At 47.7% G+C, this 20,926-nt stretch overlaps 7 protein-coding genes across 7 annotated transcripts; 6 read left to right on the top strand and 1 right to left on the bottom strand.

Moving 5' to 3' along the window:
- Positions 1–2,366: 2,366 nt before the first annotated feature.
- On the top strand, positions 2,367–4,476 carry CTRU02_202718 (high affinity methionine permease; the record flags this gene model as incomplete). The annotated part of the gene is made up of 5 exons (XM_036728879.1): positions 2,367–2,637; positions 2,725–3,190; positions 3,250–3,845; positions 3,910–4,162; positions 4,230–4,476. The coding sequence occupies 5 exons, from the start codon at positions 2,367–2,369 to the stop codon at positions 4,474–4,476; spliced, it is 1,833 nt and encodes a 610-aa protein (XP_036579394.1).
- A 1,951-nt stretch (positions 4,477–6,427) lies between these two features.
- On the top strand, positions 6,428–7,537 carry CTRU02_202719 (l-asparaginase; the record flags this gene model as incomplete). Its single annotated transcript, XM_036728880.1, has 1 exon — positions 6,428–7,537. The coding sequence occupies one exon, from the start codon at positions 6,428–6,430 to the stop codon at positions 7,535–7,537; it is 1,110 nt and encodes a 369-aa protein (XP_036579395.1).
- Positions 7,538–8,423: 886 nt separating this feature from the next.
- CTRU02_202720 (cutinase) lies at positions 8,424–9,409 on the top strand (the record flags this gene model as incomplete). Its single annotated transcript, XM_036728881.1, has 3 exons — positions 8,424–8,968; positions 9,039–9,352; positions 9,405–9,409. 3 exons carry the CDS (start codon positions 8,424–8,426, stop codon positions 9,407–9,409), a joined length of 864 nt encoding a protein of 287 aa, XP_036579396.1.
- Positions 9,410–11,002: 1,593 nt separating this feature from the next.
- On the top strand, positions 11,003–11,295 carry CTRU02_202721 (uncharacterized protein; the record flags this gene model as incomplete). Its single annotated transcript, XM_036728882.1, has 2 exons — positions 11,003–11,173; positions 11,230–11,295. The coding sequence occupies 2 exons, from the start codon at positions 11,003–11,005 to the stop codon at positions 11,293–11,295; spliced, it is 237 nt and encodes a 78-aa protein (XP_036579397.1).
- Positions 11,296–15,233: 3,938 nt separating this feature from the next.
- Positions 15,234–16,919, bottom strand: CTRU02_202722 (glycoside hydrolase; the record flags this gene model as incomplete). The annotated part of the gene is made up of 1 exon (XM_036728883.1): positions 15,234–16,919. One exon carries the CDS (start codon positions 16,917–16,919, stop codon positions 15,234–15,236), a length of 1,686 nt encoding a protein of 561 aa, XP_036579398.1.
- Positions 16,920–17,511: 592 nt separating this feature from the next.
- On the top strand, positions 17,512–19,192 carry CTRU02_202723 (Xylosidase/arabinosidase; the record flags this gene model as incomplete). The annotated part of the gene is made up of 2 exons (XM_036728884.1): positions 17,512–17,707; positions 17,781–19,192. The coding sequence occupies 2 exons, from the start codon at positions 17,512–17,514 to the stop codon at positions 19,190–19,192; spliced, it is 1,608 nt and encodes a 535-aa protein (XP_036579399.1).
- Positions 19,193–20,499: 1,307 nt separating this feature from the next.
- Positions 20,500–20,717, top strand: CTRU02_202724 (uncharacterized protein; the record flags this gene model as incomplete). Its single annotated transcript, XM_036728885.2, has 2 exons — positions 20,500–20,660; positions 20,714–20,717. 2 exons carry the CDS (start codon positions 20,500–20,502, stop codon positions 20,715–20,717), a joined length of 165 nt encoding a protein of 54 aa, XP_036579400.2.
- Positions 20,718–20,926: the final 209 nt, after the last annotated feature.

Raw genomic sequence — 20,926 nt, forward strand, 5'->3', positions numbered from 1 at the left:
TATGTACTGCTATGATAATCGACCTGGGTGATGGGCTCTGCTTTAAACTCTTATGAAGCAATGAAGATAATGATGGATAAAATTACATTAGCTAGGGCAAGCAAGAATCGTCATCAGGTTTATAAAGTCCACCGTCGGAAACATTTCAGAATCCCATAATCTTGCTTCAAAGCGGCTCTACTTGCTTTCGGGTACATGTAGAATCGCAGGAAGGTAAGCGCACCGATTGATCCAATCAGATAGACGCCGCGACAGGCGACTAATCTTGGCACCGGCAAGGACAAAGCCGCACGGAGACTTTCTCGCCGACTTTTCAGGCCCCGCTCCGCAATAGTTTCCGGCATCCGCAACCTAGGCTCCGCTTTCGCCGGATTATTCTCGTCGGCAACGGAAGATTAAGGATCCTTCTCCTCGCCCGAATGATCCGCCCTACAAGGTCATTCTCGATAATGGTGGATGGGTAAGAGGGGGAAGGCTGTGGGGGTTCCTTGGTAGTGGATGGAGCTGCCACACGAGTGGCGGCATGTCAACATGGGCGCCACACGGACAGTATCGTGAGCAGAACACAATCACTTGGGTCATAAACGAGTGTCATCATTCCAATCAACAGCTTTGGATTTCGCTCTCCTTCATTTTTAGGGGTCGATTTCACCATGGATCAGGTTAGGGAATACCCTCGGGAGTAGAAACCCCCCACCATCCCCACAATCCCCTTTTTACTCCAGCTCCATCCGGTCCGCTTCCGCGGTCACTTACTGTGGCACCTTATTGAGGACAATTGATTCTGAATATCTGATTTCAGAAGACTCATTCAGGAAATATCTAATCTTAACCATCCATCCATTATCTTTCCAGCCCTCAAATAATTGTGCTCGCGCCATACTGTCTTAGTACTGTTTCGGTTACGGTAGTTGACGTGGTATTGGCTTTTCCACGGGTATCGATTGCGCTATCAAGTCGCCTAATGTCGTTATGAACCCAAACCTGCAAGGAACCATAACCCACGTCTGACATTACTTCTTTCGGTAAGGTAGCCTACGTTTGTCAGGTTTGAATAAAATATACTTTGAGGTTTTCAGCGGCATTTCTTTTTTTTTTTCTTCTTCTTCTTTTTCTTCCCTTCCAACCCGGCATGCCCGCTCGTGTCTAGACCGAGCGATGCGGCACACCCTCATGAGAGATATTGCGGAAACCCCGGGCGAATACCGCGCGGCAGACGAGGTGTTGGCGCTATAATTTTGACATGGAACCGTCTTTTCCTCGTCGCTATGCATCTTCGACCACCAACGTAACTATTGATGTGGAACGAACACCAAGTGTTGGCGGTGCAGCCAAGCTCTTCAGGCGAGGGTCTCCCCAATCTTTTCTCTTCTTTGCCCTTCCTGGCCGATTTCCCGAGACGCGTAGCATCAGAAGCCAGAAGTGTCGAGTAAAACACTTTGTTCTCATGTTTTTTGTCTTATTCATTGAGCCTACTGCAAAATATTGTGTAGGCAGACGTCGACATCTACATATTTATTCCACGCAACAACTATCATAAGCGTAATCGTACGGGAAAAAGCTTCTCAAACAATTACTGGCCGCATTTCATGTCTCGGGAATCATCTTCCTAACCTGTACAAGCCAAGCACTTGAGAAACCAACGCGTTGTTTGTCACAGTGGTTTTGGCTACTCGGAACAGATGTCGTCATTTGCCTTCGGCGTCACTACATCGCAAGCCTCCCACGCCCCATTGAAATAGTGGGTTCGCCCGCGTGGGGTTGGATGTCCCAGACATTCAACGGTTGACCTGAACGAAAGAACAACACTAGGGATCAGCCGCGGTGGGAACACCATGCTCGAGCGTCTCCTTCAGCTCTCGGGGAACGCGCCTGATCCTTACAGTCTTTCCTTGCCATCCACCAACGAGATCAGATGTTGCAGCCGCCGAGACAGAGTGGGTTAAGCAACACTTTGCAGCCCGGACTTGTCAAAGCTGGGGGCATGCCATTGTGTGTGCCTCCTTGCGTTTGTCTTCACTGGGGCATCTCTTAGCCAAGAAACGACAGGGAACCACTAGGTCGGAAGCATGGACCGACGAGGAATTAAGCCAAGAGGAGGGCGATTGTGTGATTTTGCCCCGTAGTATTGACACCCGCGGACATGAGTCGGGCAGTATGCGACAAATATCTGCCCGGCTATATAAAACGCCCGCGTGTCAACATCTTGACATCTTGAGACCAAGTTCTACCACTTCTTCAGCTATTTCGCCCTCCTTAAGATTTCCATACACACCCATATATGGGCTTGTCTCTGCTCATCTGACCGCTTCACTAGCGCACTGTCAGTTTTGTAAACAGCAGGCATTGTCTCAGGGTAGTTGACAATGGTATTTGCAAAGCTTTTCGGCGGCGGCGGGAAGTCCGAGCCAGAGTATCGGGTTGATGCCGAGGCCAGCGACTCTGAGCCTTCCATCATTCACGATGGCGATCTCGCATATACCCGACAGAAAGGTGGAAATGGTTCCAAGCCATCGTACCAGGAGGCTGTCGGTGCGCCTGTCGAGTCAAAATCGCCTTTGGGTTACCATGTCGGCTGGGCAGCGGTTATCTTCTTGAACATTAACATGATGATTGGAACCGGTGTTTTCTCAACTCGTAAGTCAAAACGCCTTGCATTTTAGAAAGCTGGTTGAGACAGACAAGCCGGAATCCGACTTTTTTGCTAATGTCAATTGCATACAGCTGCTAGTATCCTTAACCGAACCGGTTCCATTGGCCTATCTTTACTGTACTGGGTCATTGGTTTTCTCATGGCTGCCTCTGGATTCAGCGTCTATCTTGAGTTGGCTAGTTATTTCCCCAACCGGAGTGGTTCCGAAGTTGTCTACCTTGAACAACAATACCCTCGGCCCAAACACTTTTTCCCAGTCGCCTTTGCAGTTCAATCCGTCATTTTGTCATTCAGCAGCAGTAATGCTGTCGGTAAGTCTTTAGAACCCAAAAGAGGTGATAACTCAACCACTTACACCTTACCAGTTCTCTCAAGATATCTGTGGAGAATTGCCGATGTCAAGCCTACCGAATGGCAGATGCGAGGTGTTGCCATCGCAGCTTACACCCTTGCCGTCATTTGCGTTCTTGCGCACAACAGATACTCTCTGTGGCTTGTGAATATCATTGGTGTCCTCAAGATTCTCACACTGCTATTGTAAGTAATCTTCAAGTCTGGGACTTTGTATCTTGAGCGGCAGTTAACAGTGTAAACAGCATCAGCATAGCAGGTCTCGTCGTCCTCGGAGGAAATGTCAAGCACATCCCCGACCCGAAGGCCAACTTTCAAAATGCGTTCGAAGGCACCACCAATAACGGAAATGATCTTTCCAGTGCTCTAGTCAGCATCATTTTCTCTTACGCAGGCTACTACAACGCATTCAACATGACCAACGAAATCAAGAACCCAATCCCCACTCTCAAGAAGAACGGCATTATTTCTCTCGGAACCGTTGCCATTCTCTACATGCTCTGCAACATTGCCTACTTCGCCACGGTGCCCAAGGCCGAGTTCAAGGGAGCCAGCGAGATTGCGGCGTCTGTCTTCTTCTCCAAGCTTTTCCGTGACAGCAAGGCTGCTGCCAATGTGCTGAATTTCCTGGTACTATTGAGTGCTTTCGGTAACTTGTTGGCTGTGCTCATCGGTTCCTCACGCATGATTCGTGAGATTGGACGCCAGGGTGTTCTGCCATTCACCGAGTTCTGGGTCTCCACCAAGCCCTTTGGAACACCTCTCGGTCCTTACCTTCTGAAGTGGGGAATGACTTTTATCATGATTGTCGCGCCTCCTGCTGGTGATGCATTCTCTTTTGGTACGTTTTGGTTGCGAACCCCTTCTGATAAGCTTAGTTACAGTGCTGACTTTGGTTCCCTTAGTCGTCGACCTCCAAACCTACCCAAGCGCAATGTTCAACTTTGCAATGACATATGGTGTCTTCATTCTCAGGCGGCGTCGCAGACGTTCCGGAATTGGCCGTTCTGACTTCCGCGCATGGGACTTTGTCGTAGTTTTCTTCCTCGCCATTCAAGTGTTTGTTCTGGCGATGCCTTGGTGGCCCCCGAAGGGAGGCCCGTACGCCGGAAGTGTCAGCTTCTGGTACGCCACCTATTGCGTGGTCGGTATTGGAATGTAAGTGACCTACAGCAAAGCTGCAATATTATAAGCTTTTGAGCCAGTGAGACTAACTTATTACCAGCATGATCGTTTGTGGTCTCTACTACGTTTTCTGGATGTACCTCCTTCCCAAGTGGATGAAATATGAGATCCGCACTGAGATAGTAGAGGTTGATAATGATGGAGCCAACACGCATCGCCTGGTCAAGGTTCCTAAGGCTGAAGTGGAACAATGGGACGCCGAGCATGACGAGGCCGGTAACTTGCGTCGGAGAAACGTAACCACTGTCGAGATCGAATCCAGTGGTTCCAACGAGAAAGCCGTTTGATTTGAACCTGACAGTCATTTTATTAAATCAGTTGGAAGGATAACTGCGTGGATTGGACTTCATTGAGCAGTGATGAACGGGGGTTTGATTTCAACAACCCCTTGGTGCAGCCTCACGATTTGGACTTGAAAGTTACCAACACGCTAGACCCGTTCCAATTCATTTAGCTGGCCAAAGTTTGGCATTATAGAATTCTCCCAGATACTTACAATTCGAGCGCTCCTTAAACTCGTGCTATAACTATCCAGCCCTGTGGCAAGCAATCTCGACCCGTACTAGCAATTTATATTTCCTGTTCTGCCCGAAAACTCAAACAGCAGAGGAACATTTTGGCATGAAAAAGCGAAATGACATTATGGCACTTTTACTACGTAGTTATTTTAATTGAAACTTAAGTGGCATTAGCACTACTGAGCAAGATGCACTTTTAAGAGTTCAAAGACTTCACTATTGATTGAGCATTGGCAAACTAGACAATATTGAAAGACTATGGACTAACCTACAAAGTATACTGAATAGACTGGATAGTTTATTTCGATTTGCAACTGAAACATCTTGTTTATTTGCAATGCACTCATGCTCCTTCTCATATACGACATTTTGCAGTTTGCGGCGAGATCAGAAATTCACATATGAGATATGCCTGGATCTCATGTTGCATCAACTTCGACTTGTCTCTATCGATAAACCATAACTATTGTATCGTATGACATGCTTAAGAACCATCACCCAAGTTGACGCCGTTCAGTGTTTGTTAGAAACTATCGCATCGAGGCTAATTAACAGCTTTGATTCATGTTGCTCTCATTTTAACAGAATCACTTGATTACGGGACAACTTTTATGAGATAGAAAACATCATGTCTGCCACATTGGTCTCCTTGGAATGAAGCTCCGTGTAAGGAGTTATATCGACGGAGGGAATCGTGAATTGCTGTGTTGAGGCCGGACCACACGAGTCACAGCGGTAAATGACTAGAGACTGGAAATTTGGCGACCATAAATGGTCATGTCCTCACGATTTAGCCGACGTATCCACGCAATCCTGCGTGTTGTCATTAATATTACACTACAACTGATGGGTTGACCAGGTTCAGGTATTGGAAACCCCCCTAACATTGATTATACCCTCGGCTCGATATTGATTGATACTGACAAGCTTGTTTATCAATAAATTCCATGACCCTGAGTAAATTGATTGCACATGATGATCGTTGGCGGATCGCCGGAACCGGAACCTTCTCCTGGGGGCTGGGATTTTTACCGCTCCTTATCATCCGCGGTCAAGGATCCCCCGCCATCTGGCGAGTCATCCCCGCTCGTTTTTCCCCATTGCCCCGCCACGCCATGTTAACTCCACAGAAACGCTACCAAGTAAGCTGCAAGACTTCAGTAAGCTAGCACATAAGCTAGCGAATTCCCCGGAGCGACTCAATACTATGCCGTAATCCGCTCAAGGACGTGGTCCTCAGCTATCAAGATAAGTTATTGATAAGACCCTCGACCGATTACCGAGCAGGCATTGCTTCAGAGATCAAAGTCAGGATGTTTGCTTCGGCTGCCCTTGCCAACGGCATTTTGGTTACTGATAAGCATAACCGACCATACGGATAATGGTCTCCGGGTCCAAACATGGATGACAAGCACAGCCGCCCAGATAAGGAACCAAAGATTGTTTGTCAGTCTAGAGCATGTCCGACAGGTTCTAGCGCGAAATCAAAGGCTTCGAATGAGGCTTTTACACATTAGTTCGATTTTGGTCCCAAGGCGAAGTCACCAGACTCCGATATGACCATCGCTCGACGTCGTTTATTGAAAAAACAGGAGTATAAGAGACTGCAAACATCCCATTGAATACAGGTCTTACTTTGTCAGAGCAGCGGTGTTCTTCAACTTGCCTTCAGATCCAGAGAAGACCTTACCAATAACCAACGGCCAAGTTCAAGGACAAAATGCAGACCTCGAGCCTCCTTCTCGCTGCATCGCAGCTTGCCCTTAGCCTAGCTGCTCCAGCTCCCGTTCCCATCACCAACCCGTTCCCAGCGCATCAATTATCAACCCGGGACACTCACTTCAACGCCAGCCTGCCTAATATCACCATCTTTGCCACGGGTGGAACTATTGCTGGTTCTGCTGCGTCCAACGCTCAAACTACTGGTTACCAAGCCGGTGCCCTCGGGGTCGACATTCTCATCAATGCTGTCCCGGAACTTTGGAACGTCTCCAACGTGAAAGGCGTGCAGGTCGCCAATGTCGACTCGGGTAGCATCACTCCTGAGATCCTCCTCAACCTTACCCGTCTGGTGCAAGAAGCCCTTGACGACCCTTACTGCCAGGGTGCTGTCATCACCCACGGTACCGATACCATGGAAGAGTCCGCCTTTTTCCTTGACCTTACAGTCAAGTCTGACAAGCCTGTCGTCGTCGTCGGCGCCATGCGTCCCGCAACCGCCATCAGTGCCGATGGGCCCATCAACCTCCTTGAGGCTGTTACTCTTGCTGGAAGCCCCGATGCCAAGGGTCGCGGAACTATGATTGTGCTCAATGACCGCATCAGCAGCGCCTTCTACACGACCAAGACCCACTCCAACTCTCTTGACACCTTCAAAGCCGTCGAGCAGGGCTACCTTGGCTTCTTCCTTGACATCAAGCCTGTTTTCTACTATCACCCTGTTATGCCTCTGGGACGCGTCTACTTCAACGTTTCCGAGACAAAGGCTCTGCCCGAGGTTGACATTCTTTTCGGTCACCAGGTGCTGAACCCTGCCATTGCAACCGCTGCCGTCGAGGCTGGTGCCAAGGGCTTGGTTTTGGCCGGTATGGGTGCTGGAGGCTGGACCACGCCCGGTCGTGATGCCTTGAAGAAGCTTGCTCAAGAACACGATACCCAGATCGTGGTATCTAGCAGGACTATGGGAGGCTTTGTTGAGGACAGCGATGCTCTTAACACATACCGTGGTTGGAACCTGAACCCTCAAAAGGCTCGGATTATGCTCCAGCTGGCCTTGAATGCCAAATACTCATCGGAACAGCTCGAGACACTGTTCAAGTTTGCGCCGTAAAGTATGGGAAATGGTAACGAAATTATGAGCACTTATTGTTTTCAGATACAAGTTTATAATGTTTATGTTAACACTGTACTTAATGCGCTCAATATTAATATGAGTCTGACATCCTATACATTCGCTCCGTAGTCCCATTCCTTGTCTTCGGTCCTTTCAGAATTGAAATGACCAGTAGAACCCTGCATAGCCGCCTTGAATACGAACCTCATTCAACAACCTGTCCAACAGCTTTGGAATACACACCAGTCTCTTGGTAACCACTATTGAGATGGTTGCAATGACGCCGGCCTTGAAACCATGCTAGTCCAACTAGCGTACGCCGATGTTACCGCGCTACGTAGACAGTGGCTCTTTTTTACCACGGCAGTTACTCAATTTTAGCACCATGCCGAATTCAACTGGTGCGTAGCCTCGTTAAGCATTCATAACAAACCTTCATTTTGATGCCGAGCATTGAAGCGACGTCATTTGAATAAGGTATACCAAAACCACAGTGCCATGGTAATCTTGGCAAGGTGGCTTTACAACACGGAGAATATTACAATCACTGCAACTGATGAAACATGATTAAATAAAGATAATAGTCTTTGCCTTATATGGAAGCCGAAGCGGGTGAACATCCTTCATAATCATACACAACTGCGGAGGTCGCATTACTGACGCATTCCTAGACGTTTTTATGGTGCACGGTGGCTAGAGTAGTAGAAACATAAATTCCTGTCATGGATCACTGTCCAAGAACGTTAAACAGCATAATAAGCAGCAATTCTTCCTACGCATATGTGTGTCGGATTTTCTTACTTAAAGGAAGCTATATTCTTCAGAACGTCAATCTCCGAGACATTCTCATTTCCATCACTCGTCAAACAAAGACTGTCCAAAGATGATGAACTCGAATCCTTGCAGCGGACGTCGCTTAGCGATCTTCTTCGGCGCTATCGCAGTGCACTCTCAGCTATTTGTTCAGGGCTTTCCTTCAGCCGTAGGCGGGAAACCCGTGGCCGAGATGGAAAGCCTACCTTCATCATCAGCACACCAGCCACGACAGGACATTCCAGACGTTTTGGCGAAATTTTCATCAGGACCTTTGAATCAATTTCTAAGAATCATCAGCACTCTTCCAGCAGGAGCGGCGGCGCTCGATGCTGTGGGCAAGATTTTGACGCCCTTGCAGCAGGGCCTAGCAGAGTCAGCCGGCCTCGAGACCACTGCAAACGACTTGGAGCGAAATTCTGCCTGCGCCGACATCACTGTCATATTTGCCCGGGGAACGACTGAGCCTGGTAACTTGGGTCTAGTCACTGGCCCACCATTCATGGATGCTTTAAAAGAGCGGTTGGGGGGCAGATCTCTCGCCGTTCAGGGTGTTCAGTATCCCGCTACTTTTGCCGGGTTCAACAGAAACGGTACTGATGGCGTGCCGAGCATGTAATCGCTCCTATGTCCATGTGCCACTGGCTTGGTCCTGCATCCCAACATGCTAATCCGATTCTTACAGGACCGCCTTTATCGACGAAGCTGTATCCAAATGTCCCAACACCAAGGTTGTTATGTCAGGCTACTCACAGGGTGCCTTGGTAGTCCGCAGCACTGCCGACTCCTTGCCAATAGACACAATGTCTAAGGTCAACTCAGTTGTAACCTTTGGCGATCCCCGAAACCCGTCCCGCATTACTGGCGCAGGCAACAAGAGCTTGATAATATGCCATGAAAACGACGCTGTATGTAGTGGTGGTTTCATCACCATTGACCATCTGACTTACGCCGAAGATGCAAGTGGGGCTGCCCAGTTCGTAATGCAAAGAGCCAATGGTAAGTGAAGGGCCTTTCTCTAACAGCTGCATATCTAACAGTGCTTGACTAGCCTGATATGATCAGCTCCGGGAGCCTATGGCCATAACATGAAAGAAGCCCTATATAATGTTGGCCACAACGGGCAAGTGCTGGTAGCTGTATTCTTTTCTCTGTATGTAAACATTTGTGTAGTGAACAATAATTCGCCTATCATTCATATCTGAAAGGGTGCAGAGGTATGCTTCCAGAGTGACGGATAGAGTCCATCAAAAGGCTCTGCATATCGGCATATAGCACCCTTTTATGCTATGAATATTGACTAAATGAACCTTCTGTATTCATTGAAACTTATGGCGCCAACCTATCAAATAGAGACGTTCGATTTGGTTGGGACAAGTCAAAGATAAACTGCTTCAGTTGTTGATGCCTCTTCCTCCTGAACATAGACATTGTACAAAACGTGTGGTATCCTTAGTCGAATTTTATACTTCCATTGACATCAATGCTTCAGACGGTTGACGGACATATAGGACAATCACTTCAAGTAGATCAGTAACCCAGTTTGCATCAGCACAGGGCATAAATCAAGAAGGCTCTGGCTATCTCGTTACCTAGTGGTAGTTGCGTCTTATGCCAGCGTACCCGAAGACACCAAGACAGTAACACTCAATTAAATAGGTCTTGTTATTCGCAATGACGGTTCTATTTAATGACGCCATTTAGACTAATGCAGGTCGAGCAAGACTTTAAGGCTGAAGCTGCATGACTGCCCCACTGAAAAATATTGTCTGATCGAGCATATCCGAAGTAACGCAGTTATGCTTATTTGCAGATTGCGCTGTCTTCACTCTGCTCAGTAGCGGATCAATGGCTCGGCGATATTCAAACTTGTCGGTAAGTTGGTGGTCGTCATCGACATCACACAGATACCTGGTGGTTAGCACTTAATTCAGGTAGATGGACTCGGTCACCTTTCAAGACATATGAGCCTATTTTATGGCCACTTACGCCTCGAAGCCGCAAGCATTAGAGTTTCTATATAGTAGCACTTAGACACCGGCGTTCTAATGTCCCGAGAACGGAACAACATGGTGTCCGTACAGCCGTTGCAGACACTCAGATACACACTCACAGGTGGCAAGCCGTGTTAATGGTCCTGATGATGTCGTATGAGGCCTCCGTGTTCAGATTAAATTGCGGGTTTCCCCGCTGAGGGGGTAACATTCAACGGAATTGGTTTGCTGGGCGGTCGAGGCCTCGCTTAACCGTTGAAGGTTTGGAAAATAGAGGGGAAACAAGTTGATGTTCATGACACAGATTCGTCCCAGTGGCACCAGTGGAAAAGGGCCTCCCCAGACCTGCGGGTGGTTTTGCTTCCGCGACATCTCCTATTCGGGCAGTAGGCCCGGAAGCTTCCAGCAATCGGCCGAAAGTTAATTTAATCTATATATCCACGGGCACGGTTTGACTTAATAACGGCTCCACATCCGGGGTCTGCCGTTCATCCGATCAGGAGACGATCAACGGGGAAGGGGGAAGAGAAGTACCGACCTTGTGGGTATAAATACGCTCTCGAGAACATCATGTGTAAAACATCAAGGCACTTATCATTCTCAATTCACTCGTTGCCAACCACCTCTTCCAACCAAGACCATCGGTATCCTCAAAATGAAGTTCTCCGTCGCTGCTATCCTCATCCCCCTTGTGGCCGGTGCCGCAATCCAGGAGCGTCAGGTCAGCCCTGAATGCGAAAAATGGGGTTCTCTTGACCACCCGTATCCCTTTGCGACAGTTTGGGGACAGCACAACCTCTGCTGTAACTATCTAGGCCCTGGAAACGTACGTATAAGTTGTTGAGTAACAAATTGTGAAGTTTTGCTGACGTGAAGACGCAGATGTCCGAGGGCTGCTGCGATCCGGCTGGTGCCAACACCGGTAGTGGTGCGCCTGCCTGCCCTTAAAGCAATGATTATTGAAGGACTGTTACTGGATGTATATAATCTATTGCATATATGGAGCTTTCTCGCTCGTATAAACATAAAGTCTCACCAGAGAAGTTAACTGTAATGCAGCCATTGAACTTCGTGATGTACAGACAGAAAGCAGTTACATGCGTGTGATGTGCAGTGTATCATATATTCATGACTACCTAGGTATTGAACTCAATTGGCAGCAATGATTTACCACTCAGACTCACAGGGTCTCAGTGCCTGTTGAAATGTCCATCCAACTTTTTTTGTTAAAGCCAAATCACTCTTCCCACAACAGGTTTCGTAAAACCACGCTAAGCAAGTTTCCCTCTTTGTCTAGCAACACAACAAGCTCAGTCTTGCTCTGAAAGTTACCTATCAAAGACACACCGCCACACAATCGGCACATTTTCATTCCGGAGAATGCTACACAAACAAGCGAGCCGGCAACATTTAATGGCCGAGCCAGATTAAGGATCACGAGAGGAAACGGAGCTTCTGCTCCATGGTACTGAGCGGGGCTATCCTGGTCTCCGTTTGCCCCTTTGGGTGATGATCCGGGCTTGAGATAGATGATAGCCTACGTAAGGTTTAAGCGATCCGACTGGATCGTAGGCGAGGAATGCCTATTTTAACAGCACGCTTTCCTTATTGTCGAAAATTCAAGTTTTCAAACTTGTTTTCGCCACTGGTGTATTGGGGCGGCCTATGCTAAGACAATTGCAACCTCTCAATTTGTAACATTCATCCCAGTAAAGCATACATTTATTTCATCCTTTTTGTCGTAAGTATCATCGCTCAAACAGTACCTTAACTCAGAGGGATCTGGAATAGCTAGTTTTACCATATATGCAGGGGCATCTGTAGGTATCCATGAGTCAGCTTCAAATTTCACAGGATGTCAGGAGGTAGCCTCAAAAATAGGGGGAATACTGACTCTCGCCGGGTTAACAGCGGTCTCCTCTCCACAGGCCTTTACATCAGCTTCTTCCGTCTCTCGCTCCGGTACTGAAGGGCCACAGGCATGCTGCTCTCCGGATTGACCTAAGCTGTGAAGAGCCAGACTCCGCCTATACAACAGCCTTCAGCACGTATAAAATAGAGGTTACACCACATTGAGCTGAACGCCCAGAAGGATTCCTACCAACAAGTTGCTCACTTGTTGTTGGGCTGCACTAAAGTAGAAACACTACGTACCTCCAAGGCACAGCTTACGCCACATCAACAGTGACATAGTCCGTAACAAAGGCCTAGCATCCTGATATTATTCCTGTCTTCAGAACTACCCCGTTTGCTACTACTCTTGATTGTTAGGCTATTCCTAACAGATTAGCTCTATCCCTAAATAATCCCGCAATAACCCTTCCTAGTATTGAAGCGGGATTGGGGAATCCAGCATGCGGGCCGGCAGAGGTTGAACAGCAAGCACAACCATACTGACAGCTCAGAGGCCTCAAGAACCTAACCACGGTGTAACAGATTGTCTCTTGGTACTCTAAAAGTTTAATGCCGATCTTGTGTACGGAGGTATTACTTGACCAGGACGAATTACGTGGAAAATATTGAATGAAAACTCTTTTTTGAGTGCTTGTATAGCAAAAGATCCTTGGTTAAATTCTTCCCCTGGTCCCTGATCCGGAACTCTGGTAGGGTGCCAATCTCTCTTCGGGTATATATTTTCTATTACTACTTTGTCTTGATTGTCTTTTGATTTACTTCAGAACTGACTAGTTATCCTGCTTCGCCGTGCAGGGCTAACTTCAGGTTGCGCTTGTTAAGTAACAGATTCAAGTCATAAAAGATGTTACAATACAATTTCTAAGGACTCATCCAAGACGTCAGACGTCTCTATATTCTAGAATAGAACCGCAAGTCATTCTAGGTTCTTTCACTTGATCTTTAGAGGCCAGTCCAGTAGAAGTTGTCCTCCAAATAAAGGTCCTTCTGCAGAAAATAAGGCGTAAGATCTTAGCTTTGAGAAACAGCAATCTATGTCGCACTCCAGCACTTTCGAGTTGACGCGAGCTTAAACCCTACTGCGATGGAGGGAGCATTTATGGTTCCCACGGCACAGGCTATCCAAGCGTCTTTTCCTGAGAGAAAGTTGATCTTCTCTCACGGAGTGAGATTGCATGGAACATGTTCGACAACGTAGGGAGGAGATGAAATATTGAACACAGGTCAAAGATAAAGAAGTTCAAGGCAACTTCCTAAGTATAATATATTCGCAATAGAGGTGAAAAGAAAGTGTATTTTCCAGAGATTATAAGCCCTGGTTCATTTAAATTTGTTAGATTGAAACTACGAGAGCCGTTGCTAAAGCCTTCGAGGTATCATTCCATATCCGACGGCTGCCAGCGAGAATGGGATTGCGCTGAAAATGTTTCACTTTCAGGACGCGTATGTGCGAAGATGCAGCATGATGCACGATTCGCACCCTCTAAAGCATGTTGCAATCTTTTGCAGAACTCGGCACACTTTGAGGCATTACTTCGGGCGAAACCCGACATATTGGCTGGCGCGGATTTGGTCATAAGGTACAGTGGGGGAATTGGGTCATGAGGTTACGTGGGACTGCCAGTTGACTTCAGCCAATTTTGCGGAAAGATGGTGGAATATTGTCTGGATGGCTGGTTGGGTAGAGGATGAAAAGACGGAAGCTCTGGAACGTCTGTTGGCTTCAGGGGCGGTCAGATACGACGTCTCGGTCAAATATCCTTAAACACCCACAGATTGTCCGAAGCCCACGCTGAGTTACCTCGCGAGAGTGAACGAGAGAGGAACCCGAATAGATTGCGATTGGTCAATATCGACAGTCTGCCAAACTCAGTTCCCGCTATAACACCGGTTGACGCACTAGACGAGTGGTTGACTAGTCACACGCATCTGGACTTGGTCGCGTCCCAGTGAAACCATGCGGAGAAACGTTGTGATCTTTCGTCCCCCACTATGGTGGCACACGAAATCGTAATTCCTCATGGGGTCTGGTAGATCAGTCTAAGGCGCCGGCAAGAATAACCCTGCACAGACCCATGACGGTCGGTAAAGATAACTTAATAATGGAGTTCCGGTCAGAGGAAAAGATTACTTCCATATAAGGTACCGATGCGCGTTCAATTAAGCCGACGGGATATAGATTTCCTTTGTTGGTGACGAAGGAAGCATGGTTCATGTCACACTGATGAACGATGATCTTTAGGAGATTGACAACATAGAAAACAAGTGATATGTAGAGCTACTGTAAACAGCTAGAGAAAAAGCCTACCGGCTATTGAGCTCTGGGAGAACAGTAGATGCAGGTTCATAGAGTAAATTGTAATGCGAAAATAGACCTGGCACTTCGGCATATTTGTGGAGTTTACAGGCCGGAATTGGAAGATAGGAATGGAAAAGGAAGACTTAAGAAGTTAAGAGGGGCAAAAAAAAGAAAGAAAAAAGGGGGGCGGAACGAGGATGGGAGCGAGAAACGAGAACGAGGAGCGGAACACTAAAAGGAACGAGCCACCGAGCCTAGCCCAGGTCCATTCGGAGAGAGAGCCCAGACAAAATTTCGGGATTAGGGCAAATGAAAACCCCATCACTGGGAAAGGTAAGTTTAGCAGCTCCAGGACCTCATGACTCTGGTGCTGGCGTTGTAATTACCACTCGAACGACAGACACCGGCCATGGAACGTTCAGAGGTGACAGGGCCGCCTTTGGCAATAATAATTGGCGGTCTGTAAAATAGCTGTTCATACAGTAGCTGAGTCAGTCAATGCAATTACCCGTCACAAAAATTAAGATAAAAACGGCGGATAGGCGGCTACAAGGCAAGGAAAACATAAGGTAGGGAACATTAGACTCTTTGCTAGGTAACCATTAATTGAGAAAAGCCAACGCCAGAGGCTCGAAATTTCTATCACAAGACAGTAAGACGAGTGCGTGAGTCACTAAGCATCCTCTTCGAGAACATACACTTTAATCTCCGTTATACCGGTGCGAGCAGGTATGCAGGCCGGAATGGGGAATTCTCCATGATCAGGCTCCTCGTTCGGCATAGCCATAGCAGAGCCGCCTCTGATCTCATCACCATTCCACCAACGTAATGGACGAAGCTTTCCAGGTTCCTCGTATTCCATTTCCCTGGCGCTCAAAATACCTGTAAACCCAACCTCCTTTCTTAAACTCTTGAACTTGGCCTGAAATCCGTATCCGACAAGAAGAAACTTCATATCGGCCAACCTGATAATCATGCCCCCACCAGGGCCCGGTTTACCGAAGACAGAGGCTCGCTCAGCCGTAACTTGAATGTCTCCAAGTACCTTAGTCCATGATCTTTCAGTTCTTGGATCACCCACTTCGTCAAAAAAGAACCCAAAGCGGTCCCCTGGGGAGGAACCCAAGATGAAATCCGTAACTTGGCTTATAAGCTTGAATTCCCTGCCAACGGGCTTTGGATCGAACTCGACACCCCACGGACTGACTCCTAGGGCATCATACGTTCCCAAGGCAAGCCACATCCTGCGAGCCCCATGCTCGTCACGTCTCTGTTCAGGGATGAATAGCGGATTTTGTTTTTCTGTGTAATCCTTGCAAACCATCTCATAATTGTGCAAGTAGGAGTCTGGTGCGATGAAGTCCAGGACAGGCGCATTAAATCTCCAAATATCGAGAACGTGGGGGCATGGTCCACCGGAAGGGTACTTTCCCGGCCCAAGCCCGCCGGCCACGGCAGCTCCTGTGATGACGGAGGTAGGGAGGCCGACATCCAGGCTCTCGAGGTCGTCAAAATTGAGCCACACGTTTGCATATAGCGGGATTGGATAGGACGACTTGCCCGACGCGGCGACCTTGCCTATGTAACGAGAGAAGTGATACGCCATGAATGCTTCATCGGCGGCCTCTCCGGTTCCAAAAACGTCTTCCCATGAGTGTTGGCCGTTTTTAGGAACGTTGGGGAAGCGTTTCGCAAATCTCGGGTGCGGATTGTCTCCCAGATGACGGAGCAGGAGCTCCGGGACAGGCTGCTTGAATGCCGCTTCAGCCAGGGCAGATCTGTCCCTTGAGTCGCCAAGTATTCCCACCTCATTTTCAACTTGGACCATGATGACCGTAGAGTGGTCTGCATCAAAATCCTTCAGGTGGGCCAGTAGCTTGCCAAATGCCTTTGCATCAGCTTCGGCACACTCCTCAGACAAGGGCGTCACGACTTCGAGAATCTTTCGGATACCGCCTGCCTCGACACTCCGTACCCGGGGGAACCGTCTCGAGTCCTTCTTCACCCACTCAGGTACGTAAGTGCTGACAGCGTTCTTGTACGACCCAAACCACAAGAGCACAAGGTGCATTCCATGTTCTCGCGCACCGAGAATGACCTTATCCAGCTCTGAGAAGTCAAACACCCCCTCGGTGGGCTCGATCTGCTCCCAAGTCACAGAGCCGAGTAGGGTGTTGAAACCTTGCTTCTTTAAAGCCGGCCATATGTCGTCCATGTAGCGAGCTGAGCTGAGAGCGGAGTTGTGCAGCTCGCCACCAAGGATGAGAAAGGGTTTGCCCTTGACGATAAGACAGGTACCATGCTTGCCGCGCGAAAGGTGAGGATGCGAAGAAGACTGATGTTCGTCGTTGGCGATCATATTGGCGGTTGATGAAGGAGTCGTAGTGTCTTTGTATCTGAAAGAATTCAACTTCACGAGCATGGAAATCAAGCCCTTTTGTATTGTTATTTGTACATTGTAACGTTCGTTTGTGGTACCTAGTGTTTGGAGATGGAAACTGAAGCGGTTGGCAACTGCCACGGTGCCAACGCTAAAGTGGATCACATTTTACTAAGAGTAGTTGCTGCGATATACCGAGAGCTTAGCAAAGGTTCATGAACTAGCTGCTGTGGGATTCTGAGCAGTGATACAACAAACAAGGTGTTTGGCCGAACCAATCACGCGAAATAATGGCTTCGGAGCATGTTGTTTGTGAGCGTCGGGGGAACTGTGGATCCTCGGTCACGATGTCCATGATAACTCCGAGTGAGAGAAAGCACAAGCCCAAGCAGTTGACAAGTAGTAAGCATAGCTCTTAGGCGGTTTTCGACATATTCTCCCGAGGCCGAGGAGTTTCTTGAGTTTTGCTGAAAATTATGCCGATAATGCGGTCCACAATGCCAGGAAGTATAAGAGTGTTTCTGAAGATGTACTTTGGAACGATACGGCCTTATCTCAAGTCAAACTGAAAATGTCAGCCGAAAGACATCAAATAAGCGAGAGAACAACGGAGCGAGTTCGCCTCAATCCAGTCATCCCAGGATTTGCCCCTGATCCCTCCATCGTCTTTGTAGATGGCACATATTTTCTTGTCAACTCGAGCTTTCATATATTCCCTGGTCTTCCGGTGTATGCGTCAAAGGACTTGAGAGAATGGAAGCATATTGGTATTGCCGGCGTCTTCTTCGTTTATTTCCTGTTGTTTCTGTACAAAGTCATGCTGCTGACTGTTCCCTTCAGGAAATGCTCTGAATCGAGTAGGCATGTTAAGCCTTCAAGACTCCTTGACCAAGCTCGTTGGCCCTGATGATGAGGGAATAATGATAGCAGCCCAGGGAGGCATTATGGCTCCCACGATCAGATATCACAAGGGCGTCTTCTACATTGTCAGCACCAATGTTTCCCATAACGAACCATTGCCCCCTGGACAAAGCGAGTTCCAAAATTTCATCTTGTCTACCAAAAATATATGGGCTGATGAATGGAGCGACCCGGTGTTCTTCGACTTTCACGGAATAGATACCAGCTTATTTTGGGACGATGATGACCGGGTGTACCTAATTGGTGCAGCTGCTCCTTCGCCTGAGACTAAGATCCGGCAGTTTGAAATCGATCTCAAGACTGGGGCAAGACGGTCTGAAGAGAGATTGCTTTGGGAAGGCATCACAAAAGTTTACCCCGAGGGTCCTCATATGTACAAGAAGGACGGATGGTACTATCTTCTGATCGCGGAAGGGGGCTGTTTTGCCGATCACCATGTCATTATGGCACGCTCACGAGATATTTGGGGTCCGTACGAGGCGAATCCAGCGAACCCCGTACTTGCGAAAACGAATCTCACCAGCTATATTCAATATACGGGCCACGGAGACCTTTTCCAAGATCCTTCAGGAAAATGGTACTTCGTCTGTCTAGGTGTAAGGAAAAACAACGGCCGATTCATCATGGGACGCGAGTCCGTTCTCACCACAGCCACTTGGCCTCAAGGCGAGTATCCAGTTATTGACACAGTTCATCTGGATGTACCGCTTGCTATCGAAAAACAAACATCACCGGCGTGGCCATCCAGGAGAAGTTTTGAGCGCCCAGACGTGGCGTTTGTCCACATTCGGGACCCCATTGGCGAAAGCTACAGATACGATGGTAAAATCATTACCCTCTCGGCAAGCAAGGGTGACATTGCGCAATTTCAAGAGCCAGTGACATTTATTGGCAAGCGTCAGAGGTGTCTCAATGGTTCGAGTTCAGCACGCCTCATCAGTTTTGTCCCATCACTCGTTACTGGCTTTGCGCTGAAGACTGGCCTGTGTTACTACAAAGATGAGCACCGTTTTATCCGAGCTTTCCTCGACGTAGACGCTGGAAAGGTCGTTCTGGAGGTTGTAAATAAGGCAAGATATATTCATCGCAGGACATCTCAAACTCTGGGAGAGATTATTGAGGGCGTGGGTCTTACGTTTGGGGTGGACTACACTGAGCTGGAGTTCGTGTTTTGGTACTCAGTCTCCAATGGCGTGGGGAAGAAAGAGCAGTTCGGGAGGATGGATACTCTAGACATGACTGGGCATGATTTTGTCGGCCCTATAGTCGGAATATTTGCCGTCGGCGGAAAGGAGGCGGACGTTCGATGGTCCGATCTTATTGTAGCTTGATGCGTCCCTGAGCAAGCGGTACGATGGCAAGGTTGTTTCGTAGTATGCTAGTCAGTAAATCTAATACTTGAATCTAGTCTTTCACCACCGAAGCAATATTCAGCTTGCCCTCGTCATCAAGAAACCTGGTGTCGTGCCCGTAACAGAGGAAACACGCCATGATCTGACGGATTTCACCTAGACGTGGCAACAATTCTGCGGCAACATCCTAGAGAATGTGCAGCTGGTAACATGATGTTTGCTTAACAATGAACGAATAATACACCGGCAGGTCCATTGCCCTGTTGGTTTTGTCTTCCAGCTCAACAAGCTTCTAGAGGTGGGCAGCTTGTACGCAACACGTGATGGTCAGTCATATGACACATTAATTGCCAAAAAGATGGCTTTTACAAACAGCCATTACAACATCACCTCTTACTTAAAAATGCAGATTGAGCCGCGCCGGTGGCGTGGGTGATATCTCGGCAAAAGATGAGAGAGATGGATTAATTCCAAGATGATTTTGTGAAGAAATATGGTGCCGCGTTGAAGCTTTCTTGGCTATTGCAATGCTCCAGTTACAAGTTCTCAGTCTCATTATCGAATGACAAAAATCTTGTCAAGTATATATGGTGTGCAAAGCGTGGCAATGAATCCGGATGCTGGGTACAATGAGAAGGTACTGTTCATTAAAATATTACGCGCAGATTGGCGTTCCCCTCCCGGCAGCCTGCTGCAGCAAACCATTGTTTTCCTAGCTGTTGTGTTGCCAGCTTGCGCGCAGCCTGCCTTGCCACACCACCATCACAAGTAATTTGACATTCAGCTACATCCCGGTTGCTACAATCTATTGGCCATAACATCAACCACGGATGAATATCTCACTTCTCCACCTTCTTAGCAGGCAAGAGGAATACGTAAGACTAAGACAAATCGTCATGAAAAACCTGGATCGTTGCGACCCATTCATAATCAGGATTTGACACGTAGCAGAATGCAACAAACTACATAGACTGCTAGTCACGAGCTGAAAAGAAAGGCACGAGCAGGCAACTTTTATAAATCCCACGTGAAAGCAGTCCATAGGTTTGCTGCTCTTGGTGTGCTTAGGTAGAGGAGGCATACTATTTATAGCTCGGTAACTACAAATTGGGCTGTAGTAGGTAACAGAGCCGCAAAGCCTACAAAGAGATCCTTTACTTATCAATTATAAATAATGTCAAAGTTTTACAGATTTGTGGAAGCCAAACTATCGTCTAAAAAGCTTTCCGAAACACCGAACAATAAACAATTTGATCTCTTTATCCTTATCTAAGACTGTTGAAATAATGGCTACCTGTTCGACTAAGAACTGTAAAGAAGAGGCTAAGAATTGTGGTAAATGTTATCGCCACGCTGGCCACGTACATTGCATGTGTAACAAATGCGATCCCGGTCTCTGCGGCATATGTGGTGCCTGCCCAGCATGCTGCGACAAGTGTTGGAAGAAGTATGCAGTATTATCGTCTCCTAAACTGTAACAGTACTAACACTGTTATTTAGTTAGGAATCGACTCTGTTAACGGGATAGCGACCTCCTGTAGGGGCTCTGATTATGGATTTCGGTATGGGGTTGTTTACTTTTGCTTTAAGGATTTGAATTCAGAAATCATAGAAAGCGGGGAACAGCTTCTACAAAGAGACATGGAAGCTTTTCTTTGATGAATTCTTTTTTATGATATGAGCGCTAGACTAGCAGACGCGTGCGAATACAGA

The sequence above is a fragment of the Colletotrichum truncatum genome (genome assembly GCF_014235925.2).
Source record: "Colletotrichum truncatum strain CMES1059 chromosome Unknown Contig_0001, whole genome shotgun sequence".
Classification (NCBI taxonomy): domain Eukaryota; kingdom Fungi; phylum Ascomycota; class Sordariomycetes; order Glomerellales; family Glomerellaceae; genus Colletotrichum; species Colletotrichum truncatum.